At 43.6% G+C, this 21,632-nt stretch overlaps 1 protein-coding gene across 1 annotated transcript in view; it reads right to left on the minus strand.

The window, feature by feature from the left end:
* LOC149452180 (FRAS1-related extracellular matrix protein 1-like) overlaps positions 1 to 21,632 on the minus strand; it is a 278,816-nt gene that overhangs the window by 146,643 nt on the left and 110,541 nt on the right. Inside the window, exons 19-20 of the mRNA XM_089689678.1 lie at positions 20,402 to 20,598; positions 6,277 to 6,502 (exon numbers count right to left, since the gene is read on the minus strand). Of these exons, the coding sequence (XP_089545804.1) occupies positions 6,277 to 6,502; positions 20,402 to 20,598 (423 nt within the window). The remainder of the gene's footprint in view (positions 1 to 6,276; positions 6,503 to 20,401; positions 20,599 to 21,632) is intronic.

Genomic DNA, 21,632 nt, shown 5'->3' on the forward strand with positions numbered 1-21,632 from the left:
TCTGCCAATCCCTCCACTGGCCTTCACTCAGTGTCCTCCACCCCTCTCTGCCAATCCCTCCACTGGCCTTCACTCAGTGTCCTCCACCCCTCTCTGCCAATCCCTCCACTGGGCTCCACTCAGTGTCCTCCACCCCTCTCTGCCAATCCCTCTACTGGCCTTCACTCATTGTCCTCCACCTCTATCTGCCAATCCCTCCACTGGCCTTCACTCAGTGTCCTCCATTCCTCTCTGCCAATCCCTCCACTGACCCCTACTCAGTGTCCTCCATCCCTCTCTGCCAATCCCTCCACTGACCTCCACTCATTGTGCTCCATCCCTCTCTGCCAATCCCTCCACTCTCTTCCACTCAGTGTCCTCCACCCCTCTCTGCCAATCCCTCCAATGACCTCCACTCAGGGTCCTCCACCACTCTCTACCAATCCCTCCACTGGCCTCCACCCCTCTCTGCTAATCCCTCCACTGATCTCCACTCAGTGTCCTCCAAACCTCTCTACCAATCCCTCCACTGACCTCCACTCAGTATCCTCCATCCCTCTCTGCCAATCCCTCCACTGGCCTCCACTCAGTGTCCTCCACCCCTCTCTGCCAATCCCTTCACTGGCCTCCACTCAGTGTCCTCCACCCCTCTCTGCCAATCCCTCCACTGGCCTCCACTCAGTGTCCTCCACCCCTCTCTGCCAATCCCTCCACTGGCTTCCCATTGCCCAACGGATAAAATTCAAAACATTAACAATAACGTATAAAGCCATTTATAACTCCGCCCCAAATTACAGCACCGATCTTGTCTCTAAATATCACCCAAACCGTACTCTCCGCTCCTCGCAAGACCTCCTGCTCTCTAGCTCCCTTGTCTCCTCCTCCCATGCTCGTCTCCAGGACTTCTCCAGAGCTTCTCCCATCCTCTGGAACTCTCTACCCCAAACTATCAGACTATTGCCTACTCTGCTCACTTTTCTCTGAAAACCTATCTCTTCAGGGAAGCCTATCCTGCCCTCAGCTAATAATAGAATCTTCTATTCCTTCTACCAGTCCATCCCCCACAGTTACTACCTTTTGTACCACTAACCCCTCCCTCTTAGATTGTAAGCTCCCAGGATCAGGGCCCCCCTAACCCTCTTGTACTGAACTGTATTGTTGCTGTATTGTCTCTCGTTATATTGTAAAGCACTGAGCAAACTGTTGGCACGATATAAATCCTGTATAATAATAATAATAAATTCATTGGATCTATTCACGGTCTGCCCAGACAGAAGACAGGGGTCCCGACCAGGACCATCAATGGAAAAGACCCATTATTACATCGGGGGAGGGGGGAGTGGTTTGTAGTACAATTAAAAAGAGACTCTTCTTTGATCCTTCTTTATTATTCCCTCTACACAGCAGCTATTGCTCCATTATGCTGATCGAATGTCAGGAATTCTGTATCCTATTCTATATCCCAGCCAGATCAAATGTCCTGATGAAGCTCTGAGCACCCGAAACACGTTGGCTGTTATGTATCCGCCAGCGACCAATCTATGGTCTCTGACAACTCAGCCTTTGTGCTGGGAGTGAGATGTCAGCGCATTAGACACGTGGGGCTCGTTTCATAACAAATTCGAGTTCCAACAAATTTTTCCTTATTCGGATGTCTCTGAATCACATTAGTAACGAGAAAAAATGAAATTCGGACGAAATTCAGGACAAAAATGTGGATTCCAATCGAATTTGTATCGAATTTGATTCGAGTTAATTACATAAAGAGTAGAATAGAACATAAGAGAACAGACTAGAATAGATTACAATAGAATAGAAAAGAACAGAATAAAACACAATATAACAGAATAGAATACAATAGGAAAAAAACCCCAATAGAATAAGATAATATAGAAAAAAAAATAAAACCGTTCAGAATTTCAAATAGAATAAATTCGCATTTGAACAGAATAGAATAAAATAGAATAGAAAAGAATAAAAAAAAACCCAACAGAATATAACTGTCTGCCAAAATTTGAATTTCGAATAGATTAGAAAAGGAACAGAAAATAAGAGAATAGAATAGAGTAGAAAAAAAAACAATAGAATAGAATAAAATAGAATATAACTGTCTTCTGAAATTTGAATTTCGAATAGAATAAATTCAAATAGATTAGAAAAGAATAGAATAGAGTAGAAAATAAGAGAATAGAATAGAAAAAAATAGTGTAGAATAAAATAGAATATAACCATCTTCCGTAAATCGAAATGTTGAATGAAATAAATTAGAATTTGAATAGAAAAGAAAAGAATAGAAAAGACAATAGAATAGAAAAGAATAGAATAGAGTAGAAAAAACAATGGAATATAATAAAATAGAATATAACTATCTTCTGAAATTTGAATTTTAAATAGAATAAATTCAAATAGATTAGAAAAGAATAGAATAGAAAAAGAGTAGAAAATAAGAGACTAGAACAGAAAAAAATAGAATAAAATTGAATATAACCACCTTTCGCAAAATTTCGAAGGGAATAAATTAGAATCTGGATAGAATAGAACAGAAAAAAACAATAGAATATAACCGTCTGCCAAAATGTGAATTTCGAATAGATTAGAAAAGGAACAGAAAATAAGGGAATAGAAAAGAAAAGAATAGGAGTAGAAAAAAAACAATAGAATAGAGTAAAATAGAATATAACTGTCTTCTGAAATTTGAATTTCGAATAGAAAAAAATCAAATAGATTAGAAAAGAATAGAAAAGAGTAGAAAATAAGAGAATAGAATAGAAAAAAAATAGAGTAGAATAAAATAGAATATAACCATCTTCCGTAATTCAAAATGTTTAATGAAATAAATTTGAATTTGATTAGAATAGAAAAAAACAATAGAATATAACTGTCTTTCAAAATTTTAATTTCAAATAGATTAGAAAAGGAATAGAAAATAAGAGAATAGAAAAGAATATAATAGAGTAGGAAAAAAAAACAATAGAATAGAATAAAATAGAATATAACTGTCTTCTGAAGTTTGAATTTTGAATAGAATAAACTCAAATAGATTAGAAAAGGAATAGAAAATAAGAGAATACAACAGAATAGAAAAGAATAAACTAGAAAAAAATTATAGAATAGTATAAAAAATAATATAACCATCTTCCGTAATTTGAAATTTCGAATGGAATAAATCAGAATTTGAATAAAATAGAATAGAAAACACAATAGAATATAACCGTCTTCCAAAGTTTGAATTTCAAATAGATTAGAAAAAGAATAGAAAATAAGAGAATGGAATAAAAAATAGTAAAAAATAAGAGAACAGAATAGAAAAGAATAGAGTAGAAAAAAACAATAGAATAGAATAAAATAGAATTTACACCAAAAACGTGCAGGACCCTTTTTTTGGTCAGCACTAGAATCGGATCTCACGGGTATTCACACCTATGCGATCCGATTCTGCACATCGCACCGCATTTTGTGGACCGCTTTTGGGGTGTTGTTAACTTAACAGACACACCTGCAGCGGTTGGCATGAACGGGGTGCGATTCTGATGCGGTGCGGAATTTACACAGAAAACACTGCAAATCCCGCACCGCATCAGCGTGAATCAGGGCTCAGTGTGACAGCTTGCGTCTTCACAGGCGGGTGCCCCACTGCGCATGCGCAGCAATATAAACGGCTAAACCCCTTTTCCCATCAGCAGTATAGAACAGTCTTGTGACTTCAGCTGGTTACAGCTTGTAGGAGGAGTTATCATTTTGCTCTAGGATAGTGGTTCTCAACCTGTGGGTCGCGACCCCTTTGTGGGTCGAACGACACTTTCACAGGGGTCCCCTAAGACCATCAGAAAACACATATTTCCGATGTGTAAAGAGCAGCTACTGTGTAGAAAGCAGCTGCTGTGTTGAAAGCAGCTACTCTGTTAAAAGCAGCTACTGTGTTGAAAGCAGCAGTATTGGAGGTAAAACGACACTCATGAATTATAATTACTGGATAAATAATTTTATGGTTGGGGGTCACCACAACATGAGGAACTGTATTAAAGGGTCACGGCATTAGGAACGTTGAGAACCACTGCTCTAGGAGGACGCAGAACCCCTGATCTCTGTCTGGACAGTGTTGATTGGCCCTGTGCTGATCACATGCACTCTCCCAATTAAAGGGAAAAAAAAAACCTCTCTAGCAATACACACAAAACTGATTTTACCTGATTTAACCCCAAAAATGTTGCACTGCTGTGCCCAGATCCCATGCATCGCACACGGTTGTGCTGCAGCCCCACTGACCCCAAAGAGCGAGTTCCTGCAGTTGCCCGATTGCCAAACTCTGCAGTTAAAAATGCATGGCCACCAAACAAAGCATCCCGGCCACCAAACAAAGCATCCAGGCCACCAAACAAAGCATCCAGGCCACCAAACAAAGCATCCTGGCCACCAAACAAAGCATCCTGGCCACCAAACAAAGCATCCCGGCCACCAAACAAAGCATCCAGGCCACCAAACAAAGCATCCAGGCCACCAAACAAAGCATCCAGGCCACCAAACAAAGCATACAGGCCACCAAACAAAGCATCCCGGCCACCAAACAAAGCATCCCGGCCACCAAACAAAGCATCCCGGCCACCAAACAAAGCATCCTGGCCACCAAACAAAGCATCCCGGCCACCAAACAAAGCATACAGGCCACCAAACAAAGCATCCCGGCCACCAAACAAAGCATCCTGGCCACCAAACAAAGCATCCAGGCCACCAAACAAAGCATCCCGGCCACCAAACAAAGCATCCAGGCCACCAAACAAAGCATCCAGGCCACCAAACAAAGCATACAGGCCACCAAACAAAGCATCCCGGCCACCAAACAAAGCATCCCGGCCACCAAACAAAGCATCCCGGCCACCAAACAAAGCATCCAGGCCACCAAACAAAGCATCCCGGCCACGGCATGTGACCATCCCTGTCCGGCTGTTATTGTACAGTTTAGGTGGGCTGCCAGGGGGTGGTAAAACCACAGCTCAGCCGCCTGTTTTTATCATCCCTGACTGCTTGTCTTAGAGAGTCCTTATGCAGGCCATAGACGGGTCGAAAATCGTCAGATTTTTTGGCCGAAAAAAAGAAAATCGGCCAATTTTCGACCCATTTGTGGGTTCATTGGTTAGCCGTTTTTCGGGGCTAACCAATGACTTGGAACTTTTTTTTTTTTTATCGGTAAATATTATTTATTTATTGGAAAATTAGCGTCCGATTTTGACAATCGGACGATTTTCCCGGCAATGATGGGCAAATCGGCCGATCGTTTTACCGATAAACAAATCTGCGCATGAGCCGTGACTTTCAAGAACAAAAAGAAAAAGAAGAAGAATTCCAGTCCGCTATTATATTTTATATGAAAAGTCTTGCGGTTTGCAACAATGTATCTATTTGTATCCGAATAAAAACATCTGTATCCGAAATGGAAACAAATGGATACATTGTTGCAACCGCAAGACTTTTCATATAGAATATAATAGCGGAGCTCTCTGCAGGGACAGAAGTAAAAATGCCGGCCGTAGACGGGACGAAAATCGGCCAATTTTTTTTTTTTTTTTTTAAAAGGCTGATTTTAGACCCGTCTATGGCCTGCAAATTAAAAAAAAGTATCACAGACAGTACCTGTTACAAGTTCCAATTGCCTTACCCCTACTTTGAGGGGGGGGTCACTTTTGATCACTGTCATTGGATGGATAATCAGATACCCAGGCACTATATTAGCCTAAAATTCGTCTTCTTTTATGAATCGTTCCAAAGCCCAAGCACCTTATAGATGATGGGGGTAAAAAAAAAGAAAGCTTTGCACCCACAAGCCCCCCCCGTGGATTCTACAAGGAGTTAATCCCCTTTTTTGGAGCCGGTCACACGGCAGTTGCCCCAAATCTCCAGCAGAGGGCAACCACAGACTGCCAATCACGGCCAGCTTGGCGCTTCCACTGGATCCCGGACAAGTCGGAATTACAAGGCATTCAAATACACAAAACAGATCCCCGCAGCGGCCAAAAGTCTCATCTGGTGCAAAGCACAAAAAAAAAAAAAAGGAAAGAAAAGAAAATAGAAAAAAAAGAAAAAGGAGCAAAAACCAATTCCAGTCCCCCAAAAACCCAACAGCATATAGTGAGCTTGTGCAGACTTGGGGCCCTATACAGATTAGGACGCTGTAGAGACATGGAGGGGGGTCCATAGCACAGGGGGGTCCATATGTACGGGAGAGGGGGGGTCCATATGTACGGGAGAGGGGGGGTCCATATGTACAGGGAGTCATGGAAGACATAAAATCTTGATACAAACCTTGCTTCAGTTCATCCAAGGTGAAGCTGTTGATGGCTGCTCCCTTCCCCCATTCTCGGAAACTTCCGTGTCTGTCCAGACCGATCTCCTTACCATCTGCGCCGTGTAATAATGAGCCGTGTGTGGGGGCGACTATGATGGTGAATCGCAGCGTGTCCGGCGGGACGTCCAGGTCTTCCGCGTTCAATGTGGCCGGCCCGATCTCGCAGCTTCCCCCTTCCATTACCTAGCAGGGAATATAAAGATGAAACATAAAATCAATTCGGGGATCGGACCTCGGAACCCAACGCCGGGCACAAGGATGAAGAGGGGAGGAGTTAGAACCCCCCACCAGGTGTTTGTTGCTTTGCATAGGGTGGAGATTTTCCCTTAAATCTGACCTCCGGCCTCCCCTCAGTCTTGCACAGGTGTACCGGCTCCTCCCCTCCCGTCTTACACAGGTGTACTGGCTCCTCCCCTCCAGTCTTGCACAGGTGTACCGGCTCCTCCCCTCCCGTCTTACACAGGTGTTCCGGCTTCTCCCTTCCAGTCATGCACAGTTGTACCGGCTCCTCCCCTCTTGCACGGTTGTACCGGCTCCTCCCCTCCAGTCTTGCACAGGTGTATCGGCTCCTCCCCTCCAGTCTTGCACAGGTGTATCGGCTCCTCCCCTCCAGTCTTCCACAGGTGTATCGGCTCCTCCCCTGGACTAAAATGGCTTCCTCTGAAATCACTGCACACTGTGAGCTTCTTACAATGTGCATTAGAAGCTGCAGCAAGTCAGATAGAGCTCCGCCTCATTTCCTGGGTGTAAGACGTCCAGTGTCATCTAGCTCCCTAATGCCCAACCTGCAGCCTTGGGGCTGCATGTGGCCCTTTGGCACTTTTTTGTGGCCCTCGGGGGCCCCTGCAGGCACTAATATGTGTTGCCTTATTGCTCTGTCATAGCAATGATTCCTACCTACATCATGTAATATGTCTCCAGTCAATGAATGTTTCCTGAAGCATGTCTAAACATGCATGTTTCCAACAACTCCCATAGCATGTTCACAGTCTCTGACCATCTTGTATCATGTTTGCAGTCTCTGACCATCTTGTATCATGTCTGCAGTCTCTGACCATCTCTTGTATCATGTCTGCAGTCTCTGACCATCTTGTATCATGTCTGCAGTCTCTGACCATCTCTTGTATGATGTCTGCAGTCTCTGACCATCTTGTATCATGTCTGCAGTCTCTGACCATCTCTTGTATCATGTCTGCAGTCTCTGACCATCTTGTATCATGTCTGCAGTCTCTGACCATCTCTTGCATCATGTCTGCAGTCTCTGAGCATCTCTTGTATCATGTCCGCAGTCTCTGACCATCTCTTGTATCATGTCCGCAGTCTCTGACCATCTCTTGTATCATGTCCGCAGTCTCTGACCATCTCTTGTATCATGTCCGCAGTCTCTGACCATCTCTTGTATCATGTCTGCAGTCTCTGACCATCTCTTGTATCATGTCCGCAGTCTCTGACCATCTCTTGTATCATGTCTGCAGTCTCTGACCATCTCTTGTATCATGTCCGCAGTCTCTGACCATCTCTTGTGTCATGTCCGCAGTCTCTGACCATCTCTTGTACCATGTGACTATCTCTTCTATCATTATTATTATTATATAGGATTTATATTGCGCCAACAGTTTGCTCAGCGCTAAACAAAATGAAGGCAGACATTACAGTTACAATACAATTTGGTACAAGAGGAAACAGAGGGCCCGGCTCATTAGATCTTACAATCTAGGATGTCTGCAGGCTCTGATCATTTCTTGTATCATGTCTGCAGTCTCTGACCATCTCTTGTATCATGTCTGCAGTCTCTGACCATCTCCTGTATCATGTCTGCAGTCTCTGACCATCTCTTGTATCATGTCTGCAGTCTCTGACCATCTCTTGTATCACGTCTGCAGTCTCTGATCATTTCTTGTATCACGTCCTCAGTCTCTGACCATCTCCTGTATCATGTCTGCAGTCTCTGATCATTTCTTGTATCACGTCCTCAGTCTCTGACCATCTCCTGTATCATGTCTGCAGTCTCTGATCATTTCTTGTATCATGTCCTCAGTCTCTGACCATCTCTTGTATCACGTCTGCAGTCTCTGATCATTTCTTGTATCACGTCCTCAGTCTCTGACCATCTCCTGTATCATGTCTGCAGTCTCTGACCATCTCTTGTATCATGTCTACAGTCTCTGATCATTTCTTGTATCACGTCCTCAGTCTCTGACCATCTCCTGTATCATGTCTGCAGTCTCTGACCATCTCTTATATCGTGTCCATAGTCTTATCCTTAGTCTATATCCTATTGGATGTCTATGGTCTCTGATGTTAAATATTCTCTGAATTTTATGTGTGGCCCTTGATGGTGTCAAGGGCCACACTGATGACCCCCATATCACAAAAGTTGACCACCAACGATCTTGGCCTTTCCTCTTCAGCCTCACTGTCCCTGGCCTGACCTTTTTCCTTCAATCATGGAGGCTCAGCATCCCCTGTGGGCGTAGCCTCGGGCAATCTTCATGCAAATGCATCCCGCCTAGGAACACCCACTCCTCCAGACTGACATACACCCATCAAAGCATTTTCATATTTGCATAGCTCCTCCCAAGAGCCAGCCCACTGCTTACATCAGGGCTGAGGTCACTTGAGAGGAGTACGTAAAGCTATGTGCCGCATCCTTCTGGCCCCTCCCACCCACAATCTGCCTGCACTGCATAAAGAAACACAAAGGCCCAGTGATGACATCACTGGGTCCAAAATTAAATATGTAATGAAAATGGAAAGTTTTTTTTTTTTTTTATCAATTTCATTAGCATGTTGGTGGGAAAGAGCAGATTGAGCTTCAGCCTTAGTATGACCAGCACAGTGGCGGACTGACAACTCATGGGGCCCCCGGGCAATAGAGGATCATGGGGCCCCTGTGTCCTCGCCCACACTCAAACCACACCCAAAAACGCCTATGAAAGGTACCAGGAGCATCTCATGGGGCCCCCTACTGACCCAGGGCCCTCGGCAGTGCCCGAGAGCCCGAATGGCCAGTCCGCCCCTGGACCAGCAGTATCTATCACCTTAAAGCAGAAATCTGGGGAAAAGTTTTTCCGCCCTGTGCTGTGGGGCATTGCCGGCACTGCACAGGTTAAATGCCCATTATGCTCTACAGGGGAGGACACCAAAGATATACTCACCTGACCGGCTGATCCTCCCCACACAAGAACGGTCCTTTTGGGTCCTGCCCCCCTGCGGTCCAGAGGTTTTGTAAAATGGACTGTTCCTGACGTCAGCATGTTCAATGCTCACTTCACAGACAGGAACAGTCCACCTCTGGGCCGTGGGGGAACAAAGTTTTCTGTAGGATTGGCGGCTCAGGTGAGTATGAGCTCACCCCTAGAAGAAACTGATCCAATAAAAATTGGAGTTCTGCTTTAATATTCTGGTGCCGATCGTTGCCTCTTTTTTCCGTCGCACAAAGTTGAACGCTACGGTGGCGTGACCTTCTGCTGAACCCCAGAATCTGGACGGCCTCGAGGCCCCTGATCACGCTGGGATGTTGCTGGAACACAATACGGTATTCTGGGCTGAAACGAGAACTAACAGCCAGGCTGGGAGACACGGCGCGGCAGATCGGTAATACGGTGACATGCGGCTCATACAAAATACGCCTTGATTACCGACCCCGCCAAAACAAAACAATAATTCTCTCAAAACGAGGGCCCGACATTACTCATGGAAAGAAAAACAGGATACGTTAGAGAGGGGTCCGCTCCTTCCCGGATTCTCTGTTTTGCGGCGAAAAACGTTCTGTTACTCTGTAAACACGCGGCGGGCTAAATTTAGGCTCTATGTGTGTGGCGCGGGCTTCTTCATTTGCAAGCCATTCTGGGATTTACACCAGCTGACAAGCACACATGGAAGCCGGGATTTAATGTTCCTTTATCCTCTGCCATGGACCTCTGGCATCAGATATGTTCTATTTTCATGAGTTCTGTTTACACTTTGCGGTCTGCTCCGTTCACGGGGGACTTGAGATGATCAAATACGAGCCCATCTCCGGACCTGCCAACAGGACGGCTCCTCGCTAATGCTCATCACTCCTCGCACTTAAAGGGAAAAGCCTCTACACCCAGGAAATGAATCACAAACAAAAAATAACAATTTTTATAAATATATATATTTATCTAAAAATAAATATATATAAAACAACAGTTTTTATAAATATATATATATATATATATATATATATATATATATATATATATATATTTTTTTTTTTAGGTGGAGGTTGGGTAGGCTATAATATATATTTAATATAATATATATATATATATATATATATATATATACACACACATATTATATATTATATATATAATATATATATATATATATATAATATATATATATATAAATAAATAAATAAATATATCTATATCTATATATATCTATCTATATATATATATATAAATAAATATATATATATATATATATATATATATATATAAACAAATATATATATATATATATATATATATATAAATAAATATATCTAGGTATGTAACATTTAAAAGTTATTTTTTAGCCAAAGTTAAAATTTATCTAATTTTTTTTATGCAAAATCTCTGAAATTGCAAGTAAAACATAATGCAGTATGTACACACACTTACAAAACTATGGAGTCTATTTATATAAAAAAAATTGTTGGACAAATGTCACAAGTGTTTATTCAGCTGACACGAATTCTCACTGTATTTTATCTGTTTATTTTCCATGATCAGCTCCATCTCTTGACCATAATGTGTCATGTTCCTAAAATACCACAATCAGGAAAATGCCGCATTATGGCCAATAGATGGAGCTGATGATCATAGTAAATAAACTTACTAGACAGAATATAGGCATTTTTCGTGATGATTGTGATAATGCTCAGACATTGGCACAGTGATTTTTTTTTTTTTTTTTATAAACTACCCCTCCTTTATTCTCTGCCATGGATATCTGCAATCAGATACTGGTATGTTTATTTTATCTAGATATAGTATCAACATTTTTAAATTTAAATAAATAAATAAATAAATATATAAATTATTATTATTATTATTATACAGGATTTATGGCGCCAACAGTTTGCTCAGTGCTTTACAATATAAGGGAGACAATACAGCAACAATACATTTCAGTACAGAAGGAATAGGAGGGCGCGGCTCATGGAGCTTATAATCTAAAGGAAGGGGGAGGTGATACAAAAGGTGATAACTGCGGGGGAGGATCTGGTGGAGGTGATTCAAGTACAGTTCTTAGGTGGAGGTGGGGTTGGCTTCGCTGAATAAGTGAGTTTTCAAAGATCACCTAAAGGCAGACAGGGTGGGGGCTGACTGTACATGCTGTGGTAGGGAGTTCCAGAGGATAGGAGAGGCTCTGGAGAAGTCCTGGAGGTGAGCGTGGGAGGAGGTGATGAGGGAGCTAGAGAGGAGGATATCATGGGAGGAGTAGAATGGGCGATATCTGTGGATGAAGTTGGTGATGTAGCTAGGGGCAGTGCTGTGGATGGCTTTGTAAGCTGTGGTTAGTATTTTGAATTTTATACGTTGGGTTAGTGGAAGCCAGTGGAGGGATTGGCAGAGAGGGGCAGCAGTCGCTGATCGGTTGGTAAGGTGTATGAGTCTAGCAGCAGCATTCACAATAGACTGAAGGGGGGATAGCCTGTGTAACGGTAGACCAGTGAGGAGGGAGTTGCAGTAATCGAGGCGTGATATAACCAAGGCGTGGATAAGTTGTTTTGTGGTGTCATTGGTCAGGAAGGGGCGGATTTTGGAGATGTTCCGGAGGTTGAGGCGGCAGGATTTAGCCAGTGAGTGGATGTGGGGTGCGAAGGAGAGGTCAGAGTCTAGGATTACGCCTAGCACCCTGACATGAGGGGAAGGACCAATGGTTGTGCTGTTGATCTTCATGGTAGAGTCATGAGTGGGGGATCGGGGGGTGGAAATATTACAGCTCGGTTTTGGAAAGATTGAGTTTAAGGTAGTGGTGTGACATCCATGCTGATATGTTGCTTAGTAGATTTGTGATACGTGAGGAGATTGAGGGGGTGAGCTGGGGAGTGGAGAGATAGATCTGGGTGTCATCAGCATAGAGGTGGTATTGGAAGCCATGGGAGGTTACCAGTTGGCCCAGGGAGGAGGTGTAGAGAGAGAAAAGGAGGGGCCCAAGGACAGAACCTTGGGGTACCCCAACAGAAAGAGGAATCGGAGCGGAGCAGGAGGAGTTGTATGTGACACTGAAAGTGCGCTGAGAAAGGTAATAGGAGAACCAGGAGAGAGCAGAGTCACGGAGGCCGATGGAGTGGAGTTTACTGAGGAGGAGCGGGTGGTCGACTGTGTCAAAGTCAGCGGAAAGGTCAAGGAGTATGAGTATGGAGTAATGGCCATTGGTTGGGATCAGTATGGAGTAATGGCCGTTGGTTTTAGCAGTTAGTAGGTCATTAGTGAGTTTTAGTAGGACAGTTTCTGTGGAATGTTGTGGGCGGAAGCCAGACTGTCGGGGATCAGGAAGGTTGTTGTCGGTGAGGTAGCAGTTCATACGGTTGTGAACAAAGCGCTTGGGAAGCTTGGAGGCAAACGGGAGCAGGGAGATGGGTCTTAAGTTATTCAAACAGGTGGGGTCCAGTGAAGGTTTTTTGAGAATGGGGGTAACCAGTGCATGTTTGAGCGGGGAGGGAAAGGTGCACATGGAGAGTGAGTGGTATATATATATACAGTTGCAAGAAAAAGTATGTGAACCCCTTGGGATTACGTGGAGTTTTGCATGAATTGGGCATAAAATGTGCTCTGAATGTCATCTAAGTCACAAAAATAGAAGAACACAGTCTGCTGAACATAATACTACACAAACTTTAGATGTTGCCATGGTTTAATTGCACATAACATGTAAACAGTCACAGTGCAGGGAGGAAAAAGTATGTGAGGCCCTAGCTTAATGACTTCTCCCAGAGCTAATTGGAGCCAGGAGTGAGCCAACCTTGACTCCAATCAGTGTGATGATATTGGATGTGTTGCTGACAGCTGTCCTGCCCTTAAAAAACACACACCTGTTTTGGGTTTACTGGTTTCAAGAAGCACTGTCTGATGTGAACCATGCCTCGCAGAAAAGAGCTCTCAGAAGACCTACGATCAAGAATTGTTGACTTGCATGAAGCTGGAAAGGGTTACAAAAGTATCTCCAAAAGCCTTGATGTTCATGTGTCCACGGTAAGACAGACTGCCTACAAATGGAGAAAGTTTAGCACTGTTGCTACTCTCCCTAGGCATGGTCGTCCTGTAAAAATGACTGCAAGAGCACAGCGCAGAATGCTGCATGAGGTAAAGAAGAATCCCAGAGTGTCAGCTAAAGACCTACAGAAATCTCTGGCACATGCTAACAATTTTTGTTGACACATCTACAATAAGGAAAACATTAAACAAGAATGGAGTACATGGGAGGACACCACGGAGGAAGCCATTGCTGTCCAAAAAGAAGATTGCAGCACGTTTGAAGTTTGCAAAAGAGCACCTGGATGTTCCACAGCACTACTGGCAGAATATACTGTGGACAGATGAAACCAAGATTGAGTTGTTTGGGAAGAACACACAACACTATGTGTGGAGAAAAAAAAGGCACAGCACACCAACATCAAAACCTCATCCCCACTGTGAAACATGGCGGAGGGAGCATCATGGTTTGGGGCTGCTTTGCTGCCTCAGGGCCTGGACGGATTGTTGTCATTGATGGGAAAATTAATTCCAGAGTTTAACAAGACATTTTGCAGGAAAACGTACGACCATCTGTCCGCCAACTGAAGCTCCGCAGAGGATGGGGGATGCAAGAGGACAATGACCCAAAGCATACAAGTAATTCAACAAAACAATGGCTGCAACAGCACAGAATACGCCTTCTGGAGTGGCCCAGTCAGAGTCCTGACCTCAACCCGATTGAAATGCTGTGGCATGACCTTAAGAGAGCGATTCACACCAGACATCCCAAGAATATTGCTACACTGAAGCAGTTTTGTGAAAAGGAGTGGTCCAAAATGACTCCAGATTGTTGTGCAGGTCTGATCTGCAACTACAGGAAACGATTGGTTGAGGTTATTGCTGCCAAAGGAGGGTCAACCAGTTATTAAGTCCAAAGGTTCACATACTTTTTCCTCCCTGCACTGTGAATGTTTACATGTTATGTGCAATTAAACCATGGCAACATCTAATGTTTGTGTAGTATTATGTTCAGCAGACTGTGTTCTTCTATTGTTGTGACATAGATGACGTTCAGAGCACATTTGATGCCCAATTCATGCAAAACTCCAAGTAATCCCAAGGGGTTCACATACTTTTTCTTGCAACTGTATATATATATATATATATATATGTTTTTTTAAATACGTTTTCTTTTTTTTAATTGCAAACCCTCTGAAAACACAAGCTAAAACTAATGCATGTACGCACACCTGCAAAACTATGGATTTTATTTATTCGCAGATGGTTTGCATTTTTATCTCAATACAGTGTATAGCATATTTAAATATATAAATATACTTTGTGTATATATATATATAGCTCCACAGTACCTGCAGCTACAAGGTTCACAACCGAGTACTTTTAGGCAGGCCATACATGATGTGATTTTCTCTCCTGCAAGCACGGGTTGCAGGAAAGAAAATTGCTTGATTCTCCCATCAACACAGCCAGTGTTAAAGTGGTTCTAAAGACTCAAGGTTTTTTACCTTTATACATTCAATGCATGAAGGTAAAAAAACCTTCTGTGTACATCATCCCCCAAGCCCCCCTAATACTCACCTAAGCCCCCCTCTTGATCCAGTGATATGCACTCGAGTCTCAGCTATCCTGGGACTCCCTCTTCTCATTGGCTGAGACAGAGAAGCGGGAGCCATTGGCTCCCACTGCTGTCAATCACAGCCAGTGAGCCAATGAGAAGAGAGAGGGGGTGGGGCCAAGCCGCAGCTCCGTGTATGAATGAACACATGGAGCAGCAGGTGCCCCCTAGCAAGCTGTTTGCTGTGGGGGCACCCAATAGGAGGGAGGGGCCAGGAGAGCCTGCAGGGGACCCAAAAAGAGGAGGTTCCGGGCTGTTCTCCACTGCACACAGGAGGTAAGTATAGATATGTTTGTTATTGTTTTTTTTTTTTTTAAATAAGGCTTTAGAATCACTTTAATGGGGGGAATCCCTCCCGCGGAGCTATTGTGTTCTCCCGGCTGGGAAAGCTGTCCTTGCCAGGAGAACACAGTGATTGCTGCTGGCAGCTATAATAGCCACTAGCAATAATTGCATGTAAAATCCGACATGCTGGTTGTACAATAATGGACTTGGGTACAATCAGCCTGCCCATAGATGGTCTGAATCTTGGCCGGTCACTAGTAAACCAGCTGAGATTTTTATATTTGACTGTATACTTTGCAGTCTTTAATAAAAAACTGGAAAAAAAATGGCCAAGATTTGAACCATCTACGGTCGGCTTTAGTTTCATTTCCTCAGCTTGGCTCCTCCTGCTCCCCTCTCCCAGCAGTGACTTTTCAGTCTGCCAGCCTAACAGTCCATAATGTAAGCACAGAGTAGGTACACAGGAAGAGGAGCAAGAGTACTAAGGCCCTCACCTGAACTGAAGGTCTTCTCTGCTACCCCCTTAGGAGTTGCTGAAGAATTGGGTCCCCCTATAGTCCTGCACAGCCAGGTATCACATGATTTTCATTCAGACTTGTACACAGGGACAGAAAACAAGTCCTTGAGCTTTGTTTTGAAGTTTTATTAGGGATGTAGGACTTGGATGGGGTAAGGGGTATATGGGATGCCCAAGAGAATGGCAACTGAGGACAAACTTCCTGAACTATATTACAAGTCCCAAAGTCAGAACTTCTCTTCTAAGAGAGCTCTCCAGCCTGTCCTGGTGAACCACCCCAGACCCCAGATAAATCCTCTTCTTTACCCAGCTGTCTGGAGGAATCTCTGGGCAAGGGAGTTCAAAGCTGCCACTTGAAATGTAACAGTCCCGGGTGTAGAGCTAGTCAGGCTTCCCACCCAAATACTCTCTCCCCTCTCTGGCCCAGGGGGTGTAGGAGTACTCACTGAGTCCTTCTCCTATGCTGCTGTTGGGAAGGGGGCTGCTACCAGGCCTATCAGCTAGGTCACTTCTTCCCTGCCACCAGGTGGTCCTCTTTCAGGGGGCCAGTGAAGTCCACAGCTTCTTCCTTCCAAGGTCCCTCTGCCTGGAGGTGAGCCCCTTCCAGCCTGGACTCCCTCCCAGGCTCCTGCATCTCAACCTCATTTCCTTATCTTCCGCTCGCACTCTCCTGCTACTGAGCAGGCTCTCTTACTTTTAAGGGTTGTCCAGGCCCCTTTCCAACCTCTTGATGGGGATTGGCCCAGTTCCCTCAAGAGTACAGGCCAAAAACTCCTAGATCCACCCTCTGCTTCTAGGCCTTCCTCTAAAGCTCTAGAACAGGGGGAAATTCCAAAGGGACTGGCCTGCAGAACCTCTCAGCCCTGACCACAATTTGACCCCACTCTGGCTATTACACCTGGGCTCCTGCTCAGCCCTTATCTAACCATTGGAGTCAAGCTCCCTCTGTTACCTAGGAGGGCATTACACTCCTCAGTACCTGCTGCTACATAGATCAGTGAGGGCTTGTTGGAAAGTTCACTTGATGCTTCCTAAAGGATAAGTTATTTGTCTATATCCAGTGCAGAATCTTAATCTCCTGGCAGCGGATGCACATTACAGCTCGGTAAATTTCTATGAGGCTGTGTCCCAAGGCCATAGATGAAGGAATATGTCCCTATAGAAGTGTAAGGGGCCATAATGTGTATGAGTGTCCAAGAGAGTGAGGATTGTGGCACTGGATGTAAACAAACACCTGAATCTGTGGCCTTTTGTTCAAGGTAGATATGCTTGGATGGATTAAGAGGGTAAATTAATTTGGGTCAGGCCAAAGGGGAGAAGGGATTGTATTAAGGTGCACACATCCTTTAAGAATATATAAATATTTAAATGTCCTTAGCCTGGCCACAGCTGCCAATGCAACTCCTGTAGGTATATCTGATAGTGGATAGTCACATTCAACTGGACCTGTTCTGTAATGTTGTTGATGTTCTTATCGAAGAAGCTTCTTGCAGTTGTAATGAATTTCAAAAACATGCCTTACCATTCAGAGCAACAATGGTAATTCCCACATGGAAGAAAAATATATTTGAAATATATTTTAAAAATATTCTTCCCAAATATATTGACATACATTTGAAATGCTACAATTTTGGCCGTATTCAATATATTTAAAAAAAAAAAAAAAAAAAAAAAAAAAAAAAAAATATATATATATATATATATATATATATATATATATATACATACATATATACACACACACACACTGTATGTTGAAATGCATTTTTATTACACAATATATGAAAAATATTTTTAAAAATACACTTCAAATATAGTGTAGGTCTTTAAAAATACAAATCTACATTTTTGGAATGCATTTACAAACATATGTAAAAATATATGTTAAAATGACTTTTTTATATGTTAAAAAAATCTGAAGAATATATTTAAAAAGTTTATATTTTATTTTACATCACCTTAATCCAGTCACCATGATATGTGAGATATTGATTGTCTAAGAACATGGCAGGAGGTGTAAAAGTTTGTAAAGTCACCCTGTTCTAATTACATATTAAAAGAAGTCTGTAACAGGTGTTCCTTATCCGAGTTACAGGGCTGAAAGTGTGAATTGGCGTCAAATTCCCTGAGTAAAGGTGCAGAGTAGAGAAGAGGAGGACAAGTTCTCATTGTATCCTTGGAGCTGTGCCTTCTTTCTGATTCATCCCTGGTCAGCTGTGGCATACCACCAAACCGGCACCAAATTAGCATTTTCCTTAGATGTGCCCAGGGTTCCCACATTGCAGGAGACGTTAGCTTGGGGGCATCCCCACCCCCTCATCCTCCCTTGATAATTTCCGGCTCAGCCGCTAAGTATTTCCATAATTTTAACAAGCTAAAAATAAGCTTTAAATCAGGCAAATGCTGACCTCTGAGGATGAATTGCTCCACAGTGCCTGCAACTAAAAGTTTACATTAACCTTTATTACTATCACATGGCGGGGGACAATAGCCCCCCAATGTGATAGAATTTTATGCAGATTGTCAAAGCAGCCAGGGAAGTGACAGCCGGACCTGGAAGTGAGTTAATACACGTTGCTTCTGAGGTCATTTGAAAGAACATCGGGGAATGGGCATTCCCTGGTTTCCCTCTGTTGCAACCACCAACACCCGCCATGCTGGTCCAAGGTCTGCAGGTGGAACAGTGGAGTCAGAGATACTTGACTGAGGCAGTTGGGTGGAGAAACAGTATCTTTGGTGGGCTTTGAAAGTAGTCACTTCCACTTTCATATTAAAGCCCATTGCCTTCTCCACAAATTAAATTTGATTTGCTAAAACCGGAGAGATATCTGGTGCAGCTGCACCAGATTTTCTCCAGTTTTAGTAAATCAACCCCATTGTGTGTTTAACCTCCCTGGCGGTATGATCATGTCAGGAATTTTGTGCTGAAAGCGGTACCATTTTTTTGTATGGAAATATGTAGTTTTTAATTGTAGGCTGTAATTTTTAGGAATAACTCACTGAAATCTATCTGAAAAAGAGTCTATTAAACATTCCGGATATGATAAAACTTGAAACACGAAATCATAAATTATAATTTAATAAATAATCATAAAAAATAATAATATTATAATAATAAATTTAATTCAATAATATAATCAAACCAAAAACACTGAAATTTGAAATACAGAGGCAAATTCGCACATCGCTGAGCAAAGTCGCAAAATCGTTTTCAGTGTCTGATGAGGAATTTCCCCACAAATCATTATCACTCAATTCTGCAAGTGGTTCTGATTTACTCTCGCTGTTCTAAAACCGCTTTTGACGTAAAGGGACGCTTTTTGGCCGCCATGGACTTTTCTAAGTTTCCAGGCAGAAAGAACAGTCAAAATGCAGGCAGGGCGCCGGACAAAGCAGTGGGGACAAAATGTATGTGAAATGCAGTGAAAAAGCAATGACAGCAAAAATGTCATTTTTTAAAAATTTCAAATTTCCCGCCGGTTCCGCCGCCCGAACGTTCCGACGTCACGGGGACCGGAACACGGAAGCCAGATGCCGGCATCCGCCGGAGGAGATGGACGGGGACGCTGCAGGGGACACATCGTGGGAGCGAAGGACAAGGTAAGTGCTGCAGGGACCCCCAGAGAACACTGCATGGTAAGCCCGAGTGTAGCTCGGGGTTACCGTTCTTGGTATAGAAATTCTACCCCGAGCTACACTCGGGAAAACCGCCAAGGAGGTTAAAAACCTTGTCTACCAGCCGTCGTTTAAAAATGGCGTTGGTGGACGAGTGGTTAAAGACTTGGAAAAATCAGCTCAAAACATGTTGAAGGCTTTGCAAATACTCACTAGTAGAGTCTAATGCAGGCCATAGACGGGTCGAAAATCGGCTGTTTTTTTAAAAAAAAAAGAAAAAAAATCGGTCGTCAATCAGCCGACGTTACCACCAACGGTAAAAAAATCGGCCGATTTTCGTCCCATCTATGGCCGGCATTATTACTTCTGTCCCTTGCAGAGAGCTCCGCTATTATATTTTACATGAATAAAGTCTTGCGGTTGCAACAATGTATCCATTTGTATCCATTTCGATACAGACGTTTTTATTCGGATACAAATAGATACATTGTTGCAACCGCAAAAATATAAAATATAATAGGAGGACTGGAATTCTTCTTTTTCTTCTTCTTGCAGGTCAAGGCTCATTAGCAGATTTTTTATTGGTAAAACGATCAGCCAATTTGCCCATCATTGCCAAATTTACCGATAAAAAAAAATGTGCCAAAACCCCGAAAAACGGCCGCCCAAATAACCCACTAACGGTGCGAAAATCGGCCAATTTTTTTTTTCGGACGAAAAATCGGCCGATTTTCGACCTGTCTCTTGCCTGCATTAAACTCTCCAGACAAACATTTACTGGCCAAGACTAGACTCTCTACCAAAACCCATGACACAAAAAGCACTGAGCTTACCGTGAGGTTCTTGACGTGCAGCTGAGGTTGCTCATCGTTAGTCGGTTTGATGACCATGTAGAAAGGAATGCTCATAGACTTGTGAAGGGAATCGCTGACTGAGATCATGAAGAAGTCCCCTGTGGGTTCTATGCCGCGATGATGAGACTGGACGTAGCGGACATACCCGGAGGTGACTTGCTGCAAGCTGAAGGAACCTTAAGAACAATATAAAGTCTAAGTCTGTCTCCATTCAAAATGTGTCACAGCTCCTAAATCTCCATTTTTCCAGACTCAAGTCCACCTGTCACCTTCACAACCGTCCCTCCTTGTAGATCGGTTTAAATAAAAGTACCATTTGTCTGATTCTCATGAGACATTTTTTTCAAGTCTGGTATTTGTGGATTGCCCAAAATGTAATTATTATTATTATTACACAGTATTTATAAAGCGCCAATAGTTCGCTCAGCGCTTTACATTACAAAGGGGGACAGAACATGTGACAGAACAATACCAATACAATGCAAAACATGAGGGAATCGAGGGCCCTGCTCTTTGGAGCTTACAATCTAGGAGGGAGGGGATGGTGGCACAGGAGGAGATAGCTGTGGGGGACGGAGTGGTAGGAAGAGTGGTGGAGGTCGGCAAGTTAGCAGGGGATGGGGTAGGCTTCCCTGAAGAGATGGGTTTTCAGGGTGCGCCTAAAAGAGAGGAGAGTAGGTGATAATCTGATGGGTTGGGGCAGGGAGTTCCAGAGGATGGGTGACACCCTAGGAGAAGTCCTGGAGGTGGGCATGGGAGGAGGAGACCAGGGAACTAGAGAGAAGGAGGTCTTGTGAGGAGCGGAGTGTGCGTGTTGGGTGGTACTTGGATATTAGGTCAGTGATGTAGTTCGGGGCAGTATGGTGGACGGCTTTGTACGTCAGTGTTAGGATTTTGAATTTGATCCATTGCGCAATCGGAAGCCAGTGGAGGGATTGGCAGAGGGGGGTGGCGGAGATGGAGCGGTTGGAGAGGTGAATGAGTCTGGCCGCCGTATTCAGGATGGACTGAAGCGGGGATAGCCAGCGGCGAGGCAGGCCAGTGAGGAGGGAGTTTCAGTAGTCGAGTCGTGATATGATGAGGGAGTGGATGAGCTGTTTAGTGGTTTCTGGGGTTAGGAACGTGCGGATTTTGGCGATGTTGCGGAGGTGGAGTCTGCACGAGTTTGTTAAAGATTGGACTTGGGGCTGGAAGGATAGGTTGGAGTCCA

This window comes from Staurois parvus, unplaced genomic scaffold, assembly GCF_062004578.1.
Source record: "Staurois parvus isolate SC_StPar_1 unplaced genomic scaffold, SC_StPar_1.0 ptg000491l, whole genome shotgun sequence".
NCBI lineage: Eukaryota > Metazoa > Chordata > Amphibia > Anura > Ranidae > Staurois > Staurois parvus.